Source organism: Hyla sarda, chromosome 11, assembly GCF_029499605.1.
Source record: "Hyla sarda isolate aHylSar1 chromosome 11, aHylSar1.hap1, whole genome shotgun sequence".
Lineage (NCBI taxonomy): Eukaryota > Metazoa > Chordata > Amphibia > Anura > Hylidae > Hyla > Hyla sarda.
Genome location: NC_079199.1, coordinates 91948762 through 91964825, shown reverse-complemented (window position 1 = coordinate 91964825; position 16064 = coordinate 91948762). Strand labels below are relative to the sequence as shown.

The 16064-nt window shown below is 39.5% G+C and overlaps 2 protein-coding genes across 2 annotated transcripts in view; one reads left to right on the top strand and one right to left on the bottom strand.

Annotated features, from left to right (window-relative positions):
* The window catches only part of LOC130294951 (olfactory receptor 12D1-like), a 36073-nt gene continuing 20009 nt past the window's right edge, over window positions 1-16064 (bottom strand). Inside the window, exon 2 of the mRNA XM_056545106.1 lies at window positions 1-944. Coding sequence (XP_056401081.1) covers window positions 1-930 — 930 coding nt within the window. The 5' untranslated portion in view covers window positions 931-944. The remainder of the gene's footprint in view (window positions 945-16064) is intronic.
* On the top strand, window positions 12426-13349 carry LOC130294950 (olfactory receptor 12D1-like). The gene has a single exon (XM_056545105.1). It carries the CDS (start codon window positions 12426-12428, stop codon window positions 13347-13349), a length of 924 nt encoding a protein of 307 aa, XP_056401080.1.

The following is a 16064-nucleotide window of genomic DNA, read 5'->3' as shown; positions in this document are numbered from 1 at the left end:
TCATTGGGATAGTTTAAGCAGCTTCTTCATTGCGTTCTTCATGTCCTTGTTCCTTAATGTATATATAATGGGGTTTAACGCTGGAGTAATGACAGAAAACATAATGGCAGCTGATCTGTCCTGATCTAAAGAATCTTTTGTAGCTGGACGCATGTAGGTGAAAATGGCCGTTCCATATTGGAGAGTGACTACGGTAAAATGGCCGCTACATGTAGACAGCGCCCGCATTCGTCCTTGGGAGGTCTTAATTTTTAAAAGAAATTTAATAATGAAACTATACGAAAGAAGGATTAATGTTAATGTTGTTATAGCTAGTGTTCCGGTGACTCTAACAAGCAGCATGAAATTAAAAGACACATTGGTACAGGCCAAGCTTAGCATTGGTTTAACATCACAGAAGAAATGTTTCACTACATTTGGTCCACAAAATGGAAGCCTTGAGGTCATAATACTGTGTATTGATGCATGTGAAAATCCAATAACCCAAGAACACAAAGCTAAACCAAAACAGACATTGGAACTCATGATGGTGGAGTATCTCAGGGGATGTGCAATGGCCACGTATCTGTCATAGGACATAACTGTGAACAGTACGACTTCTGTACTACCAAAGAAATGGAAGCAATGGACTTGTAACATGCAACCCCAAAATGAGATCATCTTTTTTGGAGATATAAGATCTATAAGCATCTTGGGAACGACAACCGATGAGTAACAGATGTCAAGGAAAGCCAAGTTGTACAAGAAAAAATACATTGGCGTATGGAGAGAGAAATAAAAAAATGGGAAAACGATAATAGAAAGATTTGCTGCCAAGGTTACTATGTACGAGAACAGAATGATGAAGAAGAGAATCATCTGAAGATCACCTTGAACTCCCAGACCAGCCAAGACAAAGTAAGTTACTGAGGTGGCATTCTCTATGTTCATTGTATGTATTGTATCTGAAATACAAAATCATTAAGCAGAAGTTACATGTATAGAAAATAAATCAAATACATGTTATAGACCCATGCATTCACTAATTGTTGGAAAACCATTTCCTCCATATGATAAATTGATCACTTTTTACTTTAGATTTCTTACATAACACAAGTTGTATTTCATGAAAGTATTTTGTATTACTTAAAAATGAATTCTCATCTAAAAAAAATAAAATTAAAATGTAAAATTCACTTCAGATTTTCAATGTCTTTTTCATTAAAATTTAAACAGAGTCACTGGAAATTGGAAATTGGAAGACAACAAATCCACACCTCATATCACATATTTTGGGGCAGATTTTTGATTGCATAAAATCCACAGCATTTCCACTATGTGTGGACATACACTTAGACTATGTACACACATCAGCCACTTCTTCTGGCAGAGAATCCCACAGTCTCACTGCTCTTACAGTAAAGAACCCTGGTCTGGGCTGGTGTAGAAAACTACTCTACTCTAGCTGTAGAGGATGCCCCCTTGTTATAGATACAGTTCTGGGTATAAATAGGTCATGAGAGAGATCTCTGTACTGACCCCTGATGTATTTACAATTTTTTTTTGTCACCCCTAAGCCTTCTTTTTTCTAAAGTAAATAACCCTTATTCTGATAATCTTTCTGGCCACTGTAGTCCTCCCGTATTACCCTGGTTGCATGTCTTTGAACCCTCCTCAGCTCCACTATATCTTTCTTGTACACTGGTGCCCAGTACTGTACACAGTATCCCATGTGTGGTCTGACTAGTGATTTGTACAGTGGTAGAATGATTTCCTTGTCGTTGGCATCTATGTCCCTTTTGATGCATCCCATGATTTTATTTGCCTTGGCATCTGCTGCCGGACACTGGTCACTGCATTTACATTTGCTGTCGAATAAAACTTTCAAATCCTTTTCCATGTCAGTCATCCCCAGTGTTTTCCCATTTAATACATATGCCCAGCCTGGAGTTTTTTTTCCTATTCCTAACCTTACATTTATCAGTGTTGTACCTCATCTGCCACTTCTTAGACCAAGTCTCCAACCTATCCAGATCCATATGTAACAGTACACTATTCTCTATTGTCATATCTGCTATACACTGTTCACTGTCCTCTATTATATTATCTACTATACACAGTGCAATGTTCTCTATTGTTTTATCTACTACACACATAGTACTGTCTCCTATCGTGTTGTCTTCTACACACAGTGCACTGTCCTCTATTGTGTTAACCACTTTACAGAGCTTAGTATCATCTGCAAAGATTGCTACTTTACTATATAATCCCTCTACAAGGTCATAAATAAATATATTGAAAAGAATAGTGCCCAGAACTGGCCCCTGTGGTCCCCACTAGTAACAGTCACCCACTCAGAGTATGAACCATTAATAACCACCCTCTGTTTCCTATCACCCAGCTAGTTACCTACTACATACATTTTCCCTAGCCCAAATATTCTCATTTTATGTACCAATCTTTTATGTAGCACAGTATCAAATGCTTTGGAAAAATCAAGAATTCAACATCCACAGCTTCACCCCGGTCCAATCTATAACTGACCTCCAAATAAAAGCTGATCAGATCAGTCTGACAGCATCGATCCCTCATAAACCCATGCTGATACGGAGTCATACATTTTATTTTTATTAAGATACTCCAAAATAGCAGTTTACATATAACAGGGTTAAATTTACAGGCCTATAATTCCTAAGGCCATCTGAATGCCTGGTGATTTGTCTATTTAGATTTTTTTTTAAGGTGGCACTGTACTTCTTCCTGGGTTAGAACAGTGACATGTACCTTATTTTGTTGTATTTCACCTGACATTTAACCACAACTTAATTGGATTAGAATTTCGGGGTGAAACCACAAATCCCCAACATTCTAATCCAATTAAATTGTGGTTTGAGCCATTGACCTAGATATCATCCACTTAGTTTTCAGTTCAGAGCCTTTAGAGTTAAAATCGAAAATAAAAAATTAAATTATATGAGCAAAGGGGATATAAATAACCATCAACATATTTTTAACTATTAAATAAAATAACAAAGGACCTGTAAATACATGTTTAAGCAAATAATAATAAAAAAATGAACAATTAAACAAATTAATAAAAATAAATGTATACATGTAAAAAAAAAAAATGTGAACGAACACGCTGAATTAGCCATTAATTACATAAAACACTTCACTAATTAATTCCTCACTCATTTGTCATTCATTCATGTTTTAATCTATCGTTTCAATTCATACACTATCTTACCACGCTTCTATTGTCAATATATCGTCGGCTGCTCTCTTTTAGATCCCTAGCCCGCTCCCGAAAATCGTTTTTAGCTTCTAAATCAAAAATATATTTTTTTACATTTTCTCACTGTCTCAAGCTCATATCTATATACCGTATTTTTCGCCGTATAAGATGCACTTTTTCTTCCACAAAACTGGGGGGAAAAAGTTGGTGCATCTTATTCGGCGAATACCTGTGGCCATCAACGGCCGGGACCCGCGGCTAATACAAGACATCACTGATCGCGTTGATGCCCTGTATTAACCCTTCAGACGCGGCGATCAAAGCTGACCGCCGCGTCTGTTCAGTCGGGCTGTTCAGGACCGACGCGGGGAAATCGCGGCGTCCCGAACAGCTTACAGGACACCGGGAGGGAACTTACCTGCCTCCTCGGTGTCTGCTCCGTGCCGGGATCCCCTGCATGGCCGGCGCTCTCCTTCGACGTCATCACGTCGTCGCGCACGCCGTCCTGTCATCCAATAGGAGCGGCGTGCGTAGCGACGTGATGACGGCGATGGAGAGCGTGGATCCCGGGGAAGAAGACGTCCGGAGCGTCGGGGACACCAGAGGGACGCGGCGACAGCGATGGAGCGACATCCAGGGCAGCGGTGACAAGCGGTGACAGGTCCGGAGCGGCGGGGACAGGTGAGTATTACCTCCTACCAGTGGTCTTCAACCTGCGGACCTCCAGATGTTGCAAAACTACAACTGCCAGCATGCCCGGACAGCCAACGGCTGTCCGGGCATGCTGGGAGTTGTAGTTTTGCAACATCTGGAGGTCCGCAGGTTGAAGATCACTGTTGGGTGCAGAATCTTTTTTTTCTAGATTTTGCACCTTTAAAATAGGGTGCGTCTTATATGCCGATGCGTCCTATAGGGCGAAAAATACGGTATCCCTCCGTCCATCCATCTCTCTGTCCATCTATCTTTCTTTCTATCTGTTTCTCTAGTATCTCTCTCTCTTTCTCTTTGTCATATTGTTATCTGTGATAGCACACCATTTTATAGGAACTAGTAACATAAATATGTCTACATACCTTAACTTTAATTCTTATGTTTTTTTTTGTTATGGACTAAAATCAAGTTGTTTCTTCCTCTCAAACAATCTGGCTAGTAAAGATAGGAAGGCTTTTTGCCTGTATATATATTGGGTTCAGTGTTTTTATTTTTTTTTATATATATATATATATATATATATATAAAAATTTACAATAAGTGCCCCAATGGGTATATGGTCTATAGAGGAATTCTGCAATTCCTCAGAGTTGTGACCGAATATTTCACCATTCAGATGAAATGATAAAGACGAGCATTATAATAAAAATAGCAATAAAGAATATTACACCATTGCTCTGAGGTTAATGATATATTAACCCCTTAAAGGGGTACTTCGGTGGAAAACATTATTTTTTTTTTAAATCAACTGGTGCTAGAAAGTTAAACAGATTTGCAAATTACTTCTATTTAATAATCTTAATCCTTTCAGTTCTTATCAGCTGCTGTATGCTTCTGAGGAAGCTTTTTTTTCTTTTTGAATTTCTTTCCTGTCTGACCACAGTGCTCTCTGCCGACACCTCTGTCCATGTCAGGAACTGTCCAGAGCAGGAGAAGTTTGCTATGGGGATTTGCTTCTGCTCTACATCTGCCACGCCCCCTCCCATAGACTCGCATTGAGGGGGCGGAGTTTGATATCATGAGAAGCGGGGCTATGACGTCACGAGCTCCCAGCGCCGGCTCCAGCGTTCGGAACAGCTTGTTCCAAACGCTGAGCAGCGGAGTACCCCTTTAAATATACAAGATTGACCATGTGTCTGGACCTTTTAATATATGTGATCTGTTCATACACATTATTATAGGAAAAAGAGTCGGCACTTCTGTGGTGGGTGGTGCACGTGGAAAAAATAGGCATATGGAACAAAAAGTCCCGGCACTCAGGTGAGTGCCGGGACTTTTTGTTCTACATACACATTATTATGACAGCCCTGTGGATTATGGGATTAGTATGTTACAATTATTCCCTCCTTGTCATCCCGTTAGCGTTAGTTATGCTATCTGTTATTAGTTATTTATGTTATCGTTATTATGGCCTAACATGATGCTGTATCTAGACCGATAGAAACACTCTTTTCATGCTGTCTGTGGTAATCGGTTGCGGGCCTACTCAGTATGCCAGGACACCACTTCCAGTGTTTCGATCACACAGAGGCCAGAAGTAAACTGCAGATGGGGAGATGGTAAAGAGATGAACGGTAGATTTGGGGCACAACAGGGAGCCAGTACAGCAGCCATGCATGACATTTCTGAGGGGCAGGGTCTCCTGAATGGCCACCACTGCCAGGCCCTTGTGCCCATTGATAAGCCAGCTAAAGGCCACAGATTTCCACTAATTTATGGCACTCCAGATTGTAAGCAAGTGTGAATTTTATTTACATACAACTGGGGGAGATTTCAAAAACAATAATGATAAAGATATTTAACCCCTTAAGGACTCGCCTCCTCCTCGCCTTCAAAAAATCATAACTCTTTTATATTTTCATCCACAGACTAGTGACTAGTATGAGGGCTTGTTTTTTGCACGACCAGTTGTCGGTTGTAATTTCATCACTCACTTTACCATAAAATGTATGGTAAGAGATCACTTGAAAAAATCCATAGTGAAATACTCCAGCACTTCCAGAATTTATTCAATCTCCGTGGAGGTAAAAAAAAACATGCATAGAAGGCAGGAAAATATGATAAAAACCAACGCGTTTCATTAGCCTTTGACATATCATATACCTTGACAAAGGCTAACGAAACGCGTCGGTTTTTATCGTATTTACCTGCCTTCTATGCATGTTTTTTTACCTCCACGGAGATTGAATAAATTCTATAATTTTTTTATCCACTCTGGAAGTACTGGAGTTTTTCACTATGGATTTTTTCAAGTGATCTCTTCCTGTATTGTTGCCTTGTGGAGCCGCCACGTTTTCCGTACAGCCAGACTGGATGAACAGCAGAGACCAAACACTACGAGGGTGAGCTGTATATATATTTTCCAGTTTCTCCATAAAATGTATGGCGCAACGAGAAAAATACTATTTGTTTGGGAAAATTAAAAAGAAAACCGTAATTTTTCAAATTTTGCAAGGTTTCGTTTTCAGGCCGTACAATTTACGGTAAAAATGACATGTGTTCTTTATTCTTTGGGTCAATATGATTAAAGTGATACCCATGATAACATACTTTTCTATTACTGTTGCACTTAAAAAAAATCAAAAACTTTTTAACCAAATTAGTATGTTTAAAATCCCCTTATTTTGAAGACCTATAACTTTTTCATTTTTACGTATAAGCGGCGGTGTGAGGGCTCATTTTTTAGCGCCATGATCTGTACTTTTTATTGATACCATATTTGCTGATATAAAACTTTTAATCCATTTTTTATAAATTTATTTTTGAATAAAATGTTATAAAAAAGCAGCTATTTTTTTACGTTCACGCCGTTCCCCGTATGGTATTATTAACATTTTATTTTAATAGTTCAGATATTTACGCACGTGGCGATACCAAATATGTATATAAAATATTTTTTTAACACTTTTTGGGGGTGAAATAGGGAAAATGGGACAATTTACGTTTTTATTGAGGGAGGGGGTTTTTCAAATTTTTTTAACTTTATTTTTTTAACTTTTTTTACTTTTATTTTTACACTTTAATCGTCCTCATAGGGGACTATTTATAGCAATCATTCGATTGTTAATACTGTTCAGTGCTATGTACAGGACATAGCACTGATCAGTGTTATCGGTCATCTTCTGCTCTGGTCTGCGGGAAGGCAGATCATAGCAGAAGACGCCGGAAAGGCAGTGGAGGCAGGTGAGGGGACCTCCAGCTGCCGTGCTGGATGATCAGATCGCCGCGGCAGCTCTGCGGGCGATCCGATCATCCATTTTAGTGACTGCGATGCTGCAGATGCTGTGATCTGTATTGATTACCGGTGGGTCCCTGGCTGCTATCAGCAGCCGGGAACTGCCACACATGATCCGGACATCGCTCCGATGCTCATGGTTATGCTTAGGACGTAAATGTACGTCCTGGTGCATTAAGTACCAGATCACCAGGACGTACATTTACAACCTGCGTCGTTAAGAGGTTAAAAACAAAACACAGTTGGGGGAGATTTATCAAAAACTGTTCAGAGGGAAAAGTTGTTGAGTTACCCATAGCAACCAATCAGATTGCTTCTTTCATTTTTTTTAAAAAAAAGGCCTGTAAAAAATGAAAGAAGTGATTTGATTGGTTGCTATGAGCAACTCAACAACTTTTCCTCTGGACAGGTTTAAATAAATCTCCTCCAATGTGAAAATTTGTAGAGTCACCGTTTATAGTAGATAGAGAGGACAGTTGCAATGCCCCACTTGATATATAGTAAACTCCATAGAGATCCCAGGTCTATACAGCAAATGTTTTGGTCTGCCCAGCACCATTCATAGTTAATATATTATTTTATGTTGGCAAAATGAAAAGATAGATCTTACATTTGGATTGGCGTTTGGATTTGGAGTTAATATATTATGGTATAATCATATATCATATCATATAAGGGATCATAATGACATAAGACAGATTTTCACACCCACTGTCTCAGCAGAGAGCCATGGAATAGACTCCACTGAATCCTTTGCTCGGATGACCTTGTGGACAGTCTTTGGTTTCCACAAGTCAGACTTAAAGGGGGATTCCACTGGTACTGTTGTTTTTCCCTCTCCCAAATCCCGTACACGTTTGACTTACCCTGCAAATTTGCTTGTCTTGCACTCCATTTGTGTTCTGTCTTGTTTTCCTTTCCCTCCCTGTCTTCCAGTTTTGCCCAGCAGTGAAACTACAGTTCCCAGGAGGTGTTGTGGCCGTGTTTTTTCCCAATTTTCCCTTGTTGTTCTGCCTAGCGAGGTTGGGTCTGCCTAATTTTACTCGCCCTTTTTTGGTCCTTCGTCTCCACGTTTTTTTGCTGAAAAGAATATGTTGTTCCACCCTAGTTCCGCCCCTTGTCCCTCCTTCTGGTTGCGTCATCGTGTTGAGGATCCTGAATTGTTTGCAAACTTGCTAGCGTGTGAAAGGCGCAAGCGCAAAAAAGCTCCTACATGTCATCACTAACACCGATAAACAAATGCCTCACATGCCTCACTAAGAAACAAGGAATCACCACTCGATATGTAAGGCATCTCCACATTATTGGCCACGCGCAGCCAATACACGGAGAGATGCGGCAGGAGCCGCACCACTGAAAGAAGTGCCAAAAACACAAAAATGGAATATTCAAAAGAAGGCTGGTACCAGATTTGGAGCAAGGGGAAAGGAACAAACAGCATCCTGCACAACCACACACACGTCACAAACTCAACATGGCCACAGAGGGAGCAAGGAATGTGGTTGCCATCAAAGGAAAGTCAGAAAATGTACACAACATCCTGCCAGAACAAAAGGTAATTTTAGCCTCAAACAGCTAGCAATAAGGTCCGCAACACCAGGATGACACATAGGAGCAGCACACATTGTACCAAAAATTGCACAGCAGTGGAGTACCCCTTTAGATCCCTCCAGCTGGTATTCCCTCACGAACTTGAGAATTTCATCATAGTACAAGAGGGGTTTCAGTTTTAAAGGTAGAAGTTTTCCCACTTTTCCCATAAATGCTTCTTCAAGAGAGGCAGGATGAAAAAGTGAGACATTGATCGGCTTGCCGAACCTCCTTCTGTTGTCAGCCCTGCGACAGTGTCACGTGCAAAGAAGACCCACAGTAGAATGGGGATATCTTGAGCACCATTTCCACCCGTGCGTAACTCCTTGTACATGACCATTCTTTTCATCTGTCCAATTTGGAGCCCTAGATGAAGCATAAGACAGTCCTGGTAATGATAAAGCATATTGTGGAATTAGGGGGCCAGGCTTGTGTGATGTATTGGAGTATGGGCAACATCTCATTATGCAGCACAAGAGTCTTTTCCTCCATGGTCATTTGTCTGTGGCTTCAATGTCCAATCTTGCGAAGATTTTAGGGACACTCCTTTCTTTTTTAACCAGACTCTCAAGTTCTTTATAGTCTGGTTGGATGGAAAAGGGGAATGGGTCCTTGGGGGCCAGGGCCTACTCTACAAAGAGCAAGTCCTCTGACATTCTGCAGATTTCTTTTGCTCCTGAAGTCTGGCCAAATGCTTTGCAGGTCTAGATGAGGAACATCAACGAAAACTGGTCAGCCCAGAAGAAGGTCATGTTGGCCATGTATAGCAACCACTTGGCCACTTAACATTCTGGTCCCAGTATGGTGATCCCTCTTCCCCTTGGGTTTTGCCAGTTAGATTCTGTGAAGAGTTCTATCACATAAACCAAAAGAAGAGCTGAAAGATGGCATTCTTGCTGGACCCTGGAGAGAAGCAGAAAGGGGTCAGTGTTCCAGCTGTCCAAAAACATCATACTGAGAGCACTGTGGACAAGACAAAAAAAGAAAAGAAAAAAGAAAATAATTTCCTCGGTAGCATCGATTACAAATCTGTTTAGCCTTCTGGCAGCAGTTGATTTAAAAAAAAATGTTTTCCACCGGAGTACCCCTTTAAAGGGGTACTCCGCTGCTCAGCGTTTGGAACAAACTGTTCCGAATGCTGAAGCTGGCGCAGGGAGCTCGTGACATCATAGCCATGCCCCCTCATGATGTCACGCCACGCCACCTCAATGCAAGTCTATGGGAGGGGGCGTGACGGCATTGAGGGGGTGGGGCATGTCATCATAAGGGGGTGGGGCTATGACATCACTAGCTCCCGACGCATTCGGAACAGTTTGTTCCAAACGCTGAGCAGCGGAGTACCCCTTTAAGATTTTTGCTTTCTGAAGAGGAACCAGCTGTTTTTGGGTGACTGCCCCTTGTCTGTACAAAACAGGGTGTGCTGGCTTGCCTGTTGAGAGGCCTATTGATGTAGGTCAAAAGGGTAATATTTCTCCTTGAGGAGGACACCATAAAAGTAATAGCTAAATATTAAGTCTCCTTATGCTGGGGGAATTGCAGAATAGCTCTATAGACCATATCCATTGGGGCACTTATCGTTAATTATTACATAGAAAAACACATACTAAACCCAATATATACAAGCAAAAAGCCTCACTATCCTTACCAGCCTGAGAGGAAGAAATAACTTGATTATTTTTGTCGATAAATAAAAAAATATAAGAAAAAGAATAAGGTATGTAGACATATTTTTGGTAGGAGATAATGTTTATTTGGTATTTTATTCCTATTTTACATCTGTATTTTACTAGTAAATAAATGGCTGAATACATCTATAAGATGGCAAAAAAAAGGTGCACAATTAAAGTTTATGGAAAAGTGGAATTGGCACCTTTTTTAACAGTGTACGCACTGACAGCCGCCCATTATTGAATAAAAAAAAAAAAAAAAATTATACCTATTTGATGCCAATATTTTTCTTTTGATTTTATGCAGTGTGAACCCAGTCTTAAAATACAGGTGCATTTTTGAACTTCTATTTTTCACCGTGTGAACATATACTTAGATGGGGTTTATACAAAGGAAAAATCGGCGACATATTATATTTTACACACAGATTTTCATACGTAATTGGCAACATATCCCTACACACTGGATTATGGATATAGGGAATAATATAAAGATGGACAGATACCCAAGGATTTCTAATGTATATCTATAAAATAATAAGCATTTAATATTAAAAGTTAAAACAAAACGTGTGAGCAAGGGCATAGGTATAGCTAAATACATACATATCTATATATATATATATATATATATATATATATATATATATATATATATATTAAAGAAGATATAATGTGAGGTTGGTTGTATATAAGAAAAAACAAATGATTAAAGGGGAGAAACAAATATATTGAGGAATATATATATATATATATATATATATATATATATATATATATATATATAAATGGATCCCGAAGAATAAAGCAAAAATTAGTACAAAGACATTAAATTTAAAATAGTTTCAGCAGCACTGTGGGTTCAATGGTAATGCATGATAATAGCTTTCTTAGTATCCCCAGAAGGTTGGGTTGTATAGGTCTAGCGGGACAATTATAGACTTATGTTTAACAGAATGTCTTCAATCATTTCCCAAAAAAAAAAGAGTGTATGCTCTGTGATCTTTCAGGAAAGCTGGGTGTTTGTGAGTAGCAGACTCTTAGCACTTTCCACGCATTGGCTACAAATTAAAGGGGTTGTCCAGGAGTAGAAAAAAAATGCTTCCTTTTTGCAAAAACAGCACCACTCTTATCCACAGGTCATGTGTAGTATTGCAGCTCAGTCTCACTTCCTTTAATGGAGCCGAGCTTCAATACCAGTCACAACCTGTCTGCTTTTGCAAGAAAGAAGCAGTGTTTTTCTAATCCTGGACAACCCCTTTAAATTGCCTTGTGCAGAAGCTTAGGATGTGGAGCACTGAGCAGCAATAACATTCACTGTTGTGTGGTGCCTGTATGGGAGCTCACGCTTGCTGTTGTACACACAGTTGCCTGGAGTGTAATGAACCGGGGTCATTCTCCTTAGTTTTTACCAGGTGTGAGCTGCGAGAAGGCTGGCAGGAATGGTGACTAGTGATGAGCAGCAGGGGCCACATTCAAATTAGCGATATTTTTTAAAATATATCGATGATTATTAGTCCTATGTTCGCGAAAGTCGCATATTTGCTGTTTGTTCACTTTTTTTCAATGCTAAAATTTGCATGGAAAATCTGCATAGAAATTTGCATAAAAATGTGCATGTGAAAAAAAACGAAAAAAAAAACCCCTAATATTCATCATTACGAATATATATTCTAAATACTCATGAAATCGCAAAGTGCCGATATACGTGATAAAAATTTGCATTACAAATATTCGTGCTAAACACTAACAACATGTTCCCAGGTATTTCAAGCTTGTTTTAGAGTTATTAAATACACATTGAACATGCTGGCTGTTGTACTGAATTTCTCCAGACTAAACATGTTTTGGAGTCTCTTACTCCTTCTTCAGTATTCTTATGGATATATTTATATATTTTTTTTTTACTTTGGTTTTGTTTGTTTTTAGTAAACTTGATTTAAAGTTGTACAATACAGTTTCATGTAATAAAATAAAATAATTTGGTATTTCAGATACAATACATACAATGAACATAGAAAATGCCACCTCAGTAACTCACTTTGTCTTGGCTGGTCTGGAAATTCAAGCTGATCTTCAGATATTTCTCTTCTTCATCATTCTGTTCTCGTACATAGTAACCTTGGCAGCCAATCTTTCTATTATCATTTTCCCCATTTTTTATTTTACTCTCCATATACCAATGTATTTCTTCTTGTACAACTTGGCTTTCCTTGACATCTGTTACTCATCGGTGGTCGTCCCCAAGATGCTCATAGATCTTATATCTCAGGAAAAAATAATTTCATTTTGGGGTTGCATGCTACAAGTCCATTGCTTCCATTTCTTTGGTAGTACAGAATGTGTACTGTTTGCAGTCATGTCCTATGACAGGTACGTGGCCATTGCACATCCCCTGAGATACTCCACCATCATGAGTTACAATGTCTGTTTTGGTTTAGCTTTGTGTTCTTGGGTTATTGGATTGTCACATTCTTCAATACACAGTATTATGACCTCAAGGCTTCCATTTTGTGGACCTAACGTAGTGAAACATTTCTTCTGTGATGTTAAACCAGTGCTGAGCTTGGCCTGTACCGATGTGTCTTTTAATGTCAAGCTGCTTGTTAGAATCACTGGGACACTAACTGTAGTAATGGTAGTGTTAATTCTTCTTTCCTATTTCTTCATTTTCAAATGTCTGTTAAAAATAAAGACCTCCCAGGGACGATTGCGGGCGCTGTCTACATGTAGCGGCCATTTTACCGTAGTCACTCTCCAATATGGAACGGCCCTTTTCACCTACATGCGTCCAAAAGGTTCTTTAGATCAGGAGAGATCAGCTGCCATCATGTTCACTGTCATAACTCCAGCATTAAACCCCATTATATATACTTTACGAAACAAAGATATGAAGAACGCAATGAAGAAGCTTCTTAAACTATCCCACTGAAGAAATGCATGGAATATCATAAACAATAAAGAGTGCAGTTCTTATATTTGAAAGGGTGGGTTCACATATATCAGTTGTCCGGCATAGTTTCTCTCCGACGTGCACTGGAGGGAAGCTGATGCTATAACCGATCCCATTCATTTTAATGGGACAGTTCACAAACCTCCAGCATCCTAATTGTGATGCCATACTTTTGGACACGCCAGACAGTACCGGACAGGGGAACGCAGCTTGCTGCGTTCCCCTGTCCGGTGCCAGGAACAATGGATGCCGGATGCCATACAACTGATGACAGCTGATGAACGTTGTCATCAGTTGTGGCATCAGTTGCGTTGAGAGTTAGGCTGAGTTCATCTGTGCTGGATGATATGCATATGTGAATCCAGCCTTACTCATTTATGTGCCACTATCAAGTAATGAATAAACCAATTAATGATTTAATTCGGAGTGGATTGTATTTGATATAATTTTATATTATTTTATAATATTTCATTTTATTTAGAGATATCATTTGGTGTACCAGCTTTGTTACACATGTTACAATGGGGATTTTCTCCTGTTCTGGACAGTTCCTGACATGGAAAGAGGTTTCAGCAGAGAGCACTGTGGTCAGACAGAAAAGAAATTAAAAAAAGAAAAGAACTTTCTGTGGAACATACAGCAGCTGATAAGTACTAGAAGGATTTAGATTTTAAATAGAAGTACATTACAAATCTGTTTGACGTTCTTACACCAGTTGATTTGAAAAAAAATGTTTTCCACCAGAGTACCCCTTTAAGGACTGAACCACATAGACCTGCATGCCACTGAATGACCGAGCCTGTTTTTCGATATGTGGCATGTGTGACTATATTAGAGAACAACTCTAATGTAATGTTTAGCCTATCCAAATAATTCTGACATTGTTTTTCCCCCCCACAAGTTGCACTATAATAATATAGTAAAAGTAGGCTGATATCATTTATATTTTTTAATTTCAAATGCAACAATTCATGAAAATAAAAATAAATAAACATTTTCTTTATATTCTAACATGTTGTATATATTTATATGTACTGTGCAAAGAGTTCATGAAATGTTTACTATTAAATGTCAAATGTTTCTTAGAAGTCCGCACGGAAATGCATTGCTGTCTACGAGACCCCACATTTCCAAGAGGCCCCAGCGCTGGCATGTTCTGCCGGCACACCATTGTCGGTGGAATGTCCGCACTGAGATTTTCTGTGTGGACATTCCACTGTGTGAACATGGCCTTACACTTTTTTATTGTTCAGGAGGATAACCAGACCTTCTCTCTGACCTGGTAGGAAAGTGCAGGTAAGTGTTTACAAATAGTGCTGAGCTCCTGTGATTTTTTTAGTAAGTCACCTTGAGGATGGAGAGCTCGGGGGAGACCCTGTATACAGAGGGCCCTCCAGAATTTCAAGACTTGCTACTCATATGGGAAATGATGATGCCGATAAACCTCTTTATTAAAGATCATAGACATCTCTTTAGTGAAAGTGGAACATCTTAGAAAATCTGTTGACAATCATAAGTATGATTGTGTTACCTTTGGATACAGAGAGGTTGTCAAAGAAGTTCATGGCAAGATGTGACTTTTTTTTATTCACCATTCGGTATGGGTTGGAGAATACCCAATGATGAGTTGACAGGGTGATTTAATCTATTCACAGACTGGACAGGCAGCAACAAATGCAGCAGTATCTCTGTTCATGTTTGGCCACCAAAAGAGACGGGAAACCAACCAGAAAAGCAGTTGTTTTTTTCAGGATGCCTGCTGACTTGGCCTTGTGGTGAGTAGAAAGTACCTTGGTACACAGGTTAACAGATAAACAATAGCTCCCGAGGGAGTCTCAGCAAGTGCACCAATTTGGGTGGCCCATACTTTCTCCCAGAGAGAAAACAATATGTTCTTTGATAAAGACTGTAGCCAACCCTTTAGTGTATGGGAGTTTTTGGAATAGTATGCAGTGGAACATCTTAGAAAATCTGTCGACAACCATGAGTATGATTGTGTTGGTACCATTTTTGGTAAGGGTTGGAGAAATTTTACTGAAAGGGGACAAAGTGATTTATTCTGCACACAGACTGGACAAGCACTAAAAAATGCAGCAGTTTTTTTAAGGATGCCCTGCTTACCCCGAAAGCGAAATTGCATGAAAAGCATTACATTTTGGCGCCCAGAGAAAGCAGGAGTAGCAGGAGACAATGGCATGACCTCAGTGTGAGCAGTATATCACATGATAACCCAGGTTATCATATGGTTTTTGTGTCAGTCAGCTTCAAAGATCAATAGGAGACAACAAGGGGGGTAGGGAATTTTGCTCAGTTTCAAATATGATGGAGATTTCATCAGTCACGGAGAGGCACATACCAAGAAAAGAACAAAGAGAGATGCAGAGAGTAATACAGAAAGAGATACAGAAAGTGTGTGTATGTGTGTGTGTGTGTGTGTGTGAACACGAGCCCAAATCCTGCAGAATCCTGCAAAATCCCAAAAGGCTTATCCTATCAAAACCCTCCACAGCAGGCTTAGCACAAATCCTATAGGGGCTATACAAAAATCTACAGCAAAGTGATCATTCACTGATTTTAGGGTGAGGTCCTGTCCATTACTACAGAACGCTCATCTTGTACTACAGTTCCAGCAAGCCTATTAAAAGGCTTAGACAAACTAACTGAACAACTACTGAACTAAGCAAAGATGTTGCT